This window comes from Bactrocera latifrons, unplaced genomic scaffold, assembly GCF_001853355.1.
Source record: "Bactrocera latifrons isolate USDA-ARS-PBARC rearing strain unplaced genomic scaffold, ASM185335v1 scaffold_1003, whole genome shotgun sequence".
Taxonomy (NCBI): Eukaryota; Metazoa; Arthropoda; class Insecta; order Diptera; family Tephritidae; genus Bactrocera; species Bactrocera latifrons.
The window spans coordinates 20,898-28,834 of NW_017534413.1; the positions used below are offsets into that span (position 1 = coordinate 20,898).

At 36.9% G+C, this 7,937-nt stretch overlaps 1 protein-coding gene across 5 annotated transcripts in view; it reads left to right on the plus strand.

Annotated features, from left to right (window-relative positions):
* LOC108967593 overlaps window positions 1-7,937 on the plus strand; it is a 25,317-nt gene that overhangs the window by 12,258 nt on the left and 5,122 nt on the right. For all 5 annotated transcript variants that reach the window (XM_018931119.1, XM_018931137.1, XM_018931128.1 and 2 more), the window contains exons 5-6: window positions 3,647-3,797; window positions 3,860-3,983. In XM_018931119.1, the coding sequence (XP_018786664.1) occupies window positions 3,647-3,797; window positions 3,860-3,983 (275 nt within the window). The remainder of the gene's footprint in view (window positions 1-3,646; window positions 3,798-3,859; window positions 3,984-7,937) is intronic.

The window sequence follows — 7,937 nt, forward strand, 5'->3', positions numbered from 1 at the left end:
GCTCCTTTATATGGCCACTGTAGTAAATGCCACAAGGACCTACTCGTCTCTGTCCTTGTCCCGTCCATCGCATTTCTTGGACGGCGGTGATGTCAGCCCTTATTTTTACGAGGACATCAACCAGCTGGACAGCGGCACCTTCCCAATTAAGGGACCGAACGCCGGACAGGTGCATGCCCTCAAAGGTTGAAATTTAGAGAACGATAAAATTGTAAAATTATTTTCTCATAAACTACTGAAGATAAATCGATGAAATTTTGTGAAGTAAAAGAAATTTAAATAATAATTTTTTGCTAAACAATTGAAATTTTTTAAGTGTTCTTCACGCTAAAAAATATTGAAAAGTATGTAACACAACGCGAAAAATATTCACTTTTAATAATCTGCAAAAAAATTTTGTTTGTTCATACTATTCCAAAGATATTGAATTTTTGTCAGCCAACCGCTTTTAAAACGTATGAAGCATCGATCGTTGCGCAGTACGCTCGCAAACTCCCGTCATCTGTGCCGAAAGAAAAGCATAAGAGCAACGGTCACAAGTTTGTTAAACAAAAATAACGCAGAAAATATTATTGAAACAACCGTTTTAACATGAAATATGATAGAGAAATGCTCCCATTGCCACGTATTTTAACCCTCATTTTCACGGATACTTGGATTGTCATATAGAGTACCAATGGGCCTGGCTGGACTCAAAAGCAAACCTAATATCATTTTGGAGAAACTTTATTTTTTTTATTTCAAATAACATTTTAAAAACTCAAAAAAAGTATTCACGAAAAGCAAGTAAAAGATTGAAAATAGAATTAATTTCCCTTTATGCACTTAAAGCATTTGTAATAACATTTTGAATGTTGTTGACATACAGCATCTGCGCACTCTTGGCAAAAGAACCTTGTTTTACGACGATGTTTGTCTTGAACATGGCATAAGCTGCAGTTCCTTTTCCTTTCTGAAGTCTCACTTTTGGTGTCTGTTAGCGTATTTGGCTGTTTCTGTAAAATAAATTTTGTAACTTGTAAATGTGTTTGCCCTATATATGTATATGACATTACTGAATACATACCTCAAATTTTCCCAAAATATCTTCAATTGCGGAACGGCAAACGGAATGCTTTATTACATGTATATTGTTACGTCTCAACTCGATTTGCGGATGAGCTAACATTTCGGACAAATCATATAAAAACTTTCACGAGCGTCTGATTTAGTGTAATTGTTATTTTCTTTGCATATAATAAAACTGCTTAATGCCATTAAATCAACAAAATTATAAAAAAATGCAAGAGTCCATCTCTTAGTTTTTCTTTTGGTAGTGTAATGCGTTAGCATTTGGTCCATGGCATCAACACCAACTTTATTTTTGCTGTAATGCATGCAGCTTTCGCTTGACGCCTTCAACTTCCTTATCGTAATGTACCGTGGACAGTAATATTACCGCTTTGTTTTTCTTAGGAACATATGAACAAATGGCTACGTTGTCTTGATGAAATCCAAACTCAGATGAAAGAACTGCCCTATTCTTGTTTTTCTTCATTTCAGGTGGGATAGATGCTTTATTGCATCGAAGGGTTCCAACGAAGGACAGCCCCAAGCTTATTAGCCGCTTACATCAATTTAAAGTGGAAAAAAAGTTATCAGCTACTATTGTGCGCCCGGAATTTGAATATTTTGAAACCAAACGTATAAGCTCATTTTCCCCTTGGTTCTTTGCTCTCCCTTCATTAGGTTATTTCCGGTATAGATATTTCCACTCAAAGGATAATGAGTTTTTGCGTCACAAGCCCACCATATTTTTATACCGTACATAGCCGTTCTTCCTCGATACTGAAAAAGTTGTTCGTCAACAGTTATATCGTTATATGGACGAAAATTCTTCTGGAGATTTGTATTTAGAAAGTTCCAAATATCTCGTATAGGTGCCGCTTTATCTGTTTCGAAGCGGAAAGGTATAGTGCGACCGTCATCAAATCGTATATAACGGGATATGGTCAAAAACCGACGGTAAGACACGTTGCTCTGAAAATTGGCAATTGGTTTGTTTTCCATAAAACTGACGCAGCCTGACTATTGTTATTGCTGACTCCTGCTGCTATAAGAATGCCTAGAAAACCTCTGAGCTCCGTTTCTGTAAAGTTTTGCCATTCTTTCAATTTGTTGGGATTTTTAAAGTTCCATTCATTGTTTTTTTCCGTACCGTAATTGTTGGTTTCGCTTACAATGATGTATGATATGTTTGGTGTAAAAAACGCATCGAAAACTTCAACAGGCGAACATGATGTGATTGGAGGTGAACACGACTACTTTGAAGTGATGCCTTACGCCAAACGGTCCCATCTTTACCAATAAAGTTGTTACCTTCATCAGTATTCAAATCATCGTCGCTATCTGTGCTACTATATTCTTCAGCGACTTCAATTTCATGTTCAGCTTCAACATCTGAAGCTTCAAATTCCAACTCATTTTCTATTTCTGAGGCGCCGAAATCAAGATCATTATCATCATTTTCACTGTTGTTTTCAATTTCTTCTGCCAAAGCATTTGTAACCAAGTCATAAAAATTTGGATCACTACGCGGCACATTATCATGTATGAAATTTATTTTACTCATTTTTATTCAATAAATACATACTTTCACAGAATACCACCGATTATTCTTTACTTGAATGTGAACATCACTTTTCACTTCCAACTTCAAATGACAACATCTAACATGTGAAAACCAACAATGTTTTTGATAACGGAACTTTAAATTGAAATGAGCAAAACAAATCATGAATAGAATAACAAGAGAGCATTCCAATTCATACAAAAGTATGTTCCCGTTGCGTAATGAGCGCATGGGTCTGGCCAGACCCATTAGTACTCAATATGACTTTCGGTTGAATACTATAATTTAAAAACTATTTATCAATTTTTATAAATATATATATGAACAAAATCATATTAAAATATATCATCTAGGATATCATGAAGTATTGAAACATAAACGTGTGTACTAGTATATGAAATAGTGATTTAAAGTTCAAAAAAGTCTGGCTGGACCCATCAGTACAAATGAGGGTTAATAATACTGTCAGAATAAAGGATTCCATTCGCGTTTCCCCATTTCTCATTCACTACATTCATTATGTTAAATGTTGTAAACAACTGTGAAAACTACACTTTTCTTACAAACTCAAATAAAAAACTCAACATCTTATGGTGATTTGCACATAACTAACAATATTGATCAATAATTTGTAAATTTCAACCATAAATAGAGTTTTACTGTATTGTATAGCTTACAATAATATAATTCAATGAATACCATAGTAACAGCATCTCATTGCTTTCTAGTATACATATGTATATATCATCCCCTTTTTTCTTTTGATTCGTAAAAATTTAAATTTATGGCACATATGCTAAAATGTAACTCGCCATCACTATCATAATATGATATGAAAATATCCCAATATTTTATGGGATGAGGAGTGGGTAAATTTTAAACAACCTTGTATCAAAAACTCAATATCGAAAAAATGGCATACACAATAATTTTGCAAAAGATGGATGATATTTGTATGTACATACAATATTTGTTATTGGTATATACATATTTGCTTATGTTAATGTAACGATTTCGAATTTTAATGTTTTGTAGAGACTTCGAAAATATGAGTGGCTTGTCGATTGTGCAAGCATGTCTGGCGCTATGCTACTATAAATCGATGCCTGAAGATCTTATTGACAAAGTGTTTTGTGTTAAATTTATTCAAAGAATAGAAGAGGAGATTCACGTGTGTTACTCCAAGGTATAAATTTATATAATTGTTCCTGAAATGTTTATTTTTTAAAAGGTTGTAAAATATTTCAGGCGACTTATCCCGAACGAGTACTTAACTTAATAATGAAGTTAAATCGGACAGTGTGCCTGGATTACCCGGAGGCGAATGTACCATGGTTTCAACAAAATTACTTAGAAGCTCAACTCAGCAAAAGTAAGTTCAGATTTTTTTAATAAATATCCTAATAGTTTCCATACGTTTTATTATTAATTAATCAAGACGGATAATATAAGAAAACTAATTAGAATTTGGTGCTCATTTAAGCCTGTTTTTAATTTTACACTGCTGCTGCTTTCAGTTAATACTATTTTCTTGCAAAATTGTGTACATATGTATATACATTTTTGTGTTGCAAATATTTTCTATATATGGATAATTGTTTTCATCTTCATCTTCACACTTTTGTGTTGTGGAAATTTTTATTATACTCTGAAATGAGTTGGATTTTAAATGCCCAAAATTCCTCATCTTTTAATTTTTTGGATTAGCAGTAGTAATAGCAGTTTTCAGGTTGTGAATTGTTATTCTCGAACGTTTCTTGCCGAAATTCGCGCTGATTCATGGTTTAAACTTTCATAATGAGTCATGTAAAAATTTCCATTAATTCTTCTACTTTCTTTGGCGTAAGCACCACTAACGCGATTATAGCCGATTTAACAATAGCGCGGCAGCCGTTTCTACTATTAGCAAGGTGGCGCGAATTGGAGATTCCAAGCGAAGACAAATATTTCTCCACCTGGTCTTTCCAACGAAATGGAGATTTCTTTTTCCTCTGCTTCCCCTCGGCAGGTACTGCGTTGAATACTTTCAGAGCTGGAGTGTTTTCGTCCATCCGGACAACATGACCTAGCCAGCGTAGCCGCTGTCTTTTAATTCGCTGAACTATGTCAATGTCGTCGTATATCTCGTACAGCTCATCGTTYCATCGAATGCGATATTCGMCGTGGCYAACGCGCAAAGGACCATAAAKCTTTCGCAGAACYTTTCTCKCGAAAACTCGCAACGTCGACTCATCCGTTGTTGATATCGTCCAAGCCTCTGCACCATATAGCAGGACGGGAATTATGAGTGACTTATAGAGTTTGGTTTTTGTTCGTCGAAAGTGGACTTTACTTCTAAATTGCCTACTCAGTCAAAAGGTAGCAACTGTTGTCAAGAGCTATTGGTTATTGATTTCAAAGCTGTATGTATTTTCTCAATTCTGCATATCATAGAATGGAAAGCCTTCACTGAGCTGAGAATTATTTCATTCTGATATGTATGTTGCTAATATGCGGGAATATACATCCGTCTTACAATTATTTTTGTTTTAAATTGCCTGTATTTTGAACAGGGCTTTGTATATTGCCTGTTTTGTAAATACAGGACTTTTTAATTTTGGCCGAGCACTATATCCCGACCAAATATGTTTGATTTGTAAGATCAAACATTGACCTCAAAAAATAATTTGTCATTCCTCACCACTGATGGGGGGAAATGAAACGTCTTTGTTTGAGTGAGAATTTATTCATTCTGGTTTTTATTTGGTATTTTCTTTACTTATATACAAATTTTAAAACTGTCTTAATTAACTAAATATAATATAATATATTAGTGTCAAATATTTCTATACAACTACACATTTTTTCTCTATGCACTAACACCAACGCACATTTTCGGGTTATTTTTTGTTTACCCAAATTCGACGAAACAAATTTTTTTTCAATCCTTGATTTATTTGAATGAGTGCGAAGGAGAAAACATAATTGCCAATAGTGCTAAAGAAAATCCCAAAAAGGGTAATAAAAAACGATTGAAAGACGCATGTCCGACGTGATCATAACATCGTAAAGGAGGCTCGTACAATAAGAAGGTAAGTAAGTGAATTTTATATGATTTTTTTTTAATAATTTGCAAATAATTACTTAATTTGTTTTTATGGCATTGGAAATAGCAGCTGCAGCAATATCATCAGATGCAGCAAATATCAATTGTTTAGTAAGTACATATGTGAAAAAAGTGTGTGTACTTTGCAATTGGAAATTGGAATATAATAAAAATATAATACAATCCAATATAATATGTGAAAACAAATGTTTGTTTTATATTTTAAATGATCAAATAATATTTATCTTTTCTTTCAGATGTTATTATTATTTTTATTTAATTAATCTTTGCTTTCGGAGTAAATTCTATTTGTATTTAATATATTTTATTTTTTCTTCTTCTTCTTAATTGGCGTAGACACCGCTTACGCGATTATAGCCGAGTTAACAACAGCGCGCCAGTCGGTTCTTCTTTTCGCTACGTGGCGCCAATTGGCGTGATTGGATATTCTCCACCTGGTCCTTCCAACGGAGTGGAGGTCTTCCTCTTCCTCTGCTTCTCCCGGCGGGTACAGCGTCGAATACTTTCAGAGCTGGAGTGTTTTCGTCCATTCGGACAACATGACCTAGCGAGCGTAGCCGCTGTCTTTTAATTCGCTGAACTATGTCAATCTCGCCATATATCTCGTACAGCTCATCGTTCCATCGAATGCGATACTCGCCGTGGCCATAAATCTTTCGCAGAACTTTTCTCTCGAAAACTCGCAACGTCGACTCATCAGTTGTTGTCATCTTCCAAGCCTCTGCACCATATAGCAGGAGGGGTATTATGAGTGACTTATAGAGTTTGGTTTTTGTTTGTCGAGAGAGGACTTTGCTTCTCAATTGCCTACTCAGTCCGAAGTAGCACCTGTTGGCAAGNCTTATAGAGTTTGGTTTTTGTTTGTCGAGAGAGGACTTTGCTTCTCAATTGCCTACTCAGTCCGAAGTAGCACCTGTTGGCAAGAGTTATCCTGCGTGGGATTTCCAGGCTGACATTATTGCTGGTGTTTATGCTGGTTCCCAGATAGACGAAATTATCTACGACTTCAAAGCTATGACTGTCAACAGTGACGTTCCCCCGGCGGGTAGGGGGGACCCCTCCAGGTTGGGGGGGAAACCGAATATACCCGTGGTAAGGCATGCCTGTCGTAAGAGGCGACTAAAATCCACATGCACTGTGTCTGTCTTTTTGGGCTTTGATCTATGTGCTTCTAGCAATAGAAAGCACCGTGGGGTTAGGCCTTCGCAGGCAGGAACTCAGGTTAAACCACAACGGACTCTGTCAACAGTGACGTGAGAGCCCAATCGCGAGTGCGACGACTGTTTGTTTGATGACAGGAGATATTTCGTTTTGCCCTCGTTCACTGCCAGACCCATTTGTGGTGCTGCTTTATTCACTCCGGAAAATGCAGAACTAACGGAGCGGGTGTTGAAGCCGATGATATCAATATCATCGGCATACGCCAGCAGCTGTACACTCTTATAGAAGATTGTACCTTCTCTATTTAGTTCTGCAGCTCTAATTATTTACTCTAGAAGCAGGTTGAAAAAGTCGCACGATAAGGAATCGCCTTATCTGAAACCTTGTTTGGTTCGAACGGCTCGGAGAGGTCCTTCCCGATTCTGACGGATTCGCGGCATAAAGGCAGCTCCTTTTCGTGCTGTCGAAAGCAGCTCTAAAATCGACGAAGAAGTGGTGAGTGTCGATTCTCCTTTCACGGGTCTTTTCCAAGATTTGGCGCATGGTGAATATCTGGTCAGTTGTTGATTTTCCAGGTCTGAAGCCACACTTATAAGGTCCAATCAGTTTGTTGACGGTGGGCTTTAATCTTTCACACAATACGCTCGATAAAACCTTATATGCAATATTGAGGAGGCTTATCCCACGGTAGTTGGCGCAGTTTGTGGGGTTTCCTTTTTTGTGGATTGGGCATAGCACACTTAAATTCCAGTCGTTGGGCAGGCTTTCGGTCGACCATATTTTACAAAGAAGCTGATGCATGTTCCTCATCAGTTCTTCGCCGCCGTGTTTGAATAGCTCGGCCGTTCTTCAGGCTGGAGAAGTGTTCCCTCCATAATTTAAGTATGCTCTGGGCATCGGTGTTTAGATCACCTTTGGGGGTTCTACAAGAGTATGCTCCGGTCTTGAAACCTTCTGTAAGCCCCCGCATTTTTTCGTAGAATTTTCGAGCATTACCCCGGTCGGCCAGCTTATCAAGCTCTTCGTACTCACGCATTTGGGCCTCTTTCTTTTTCTGTC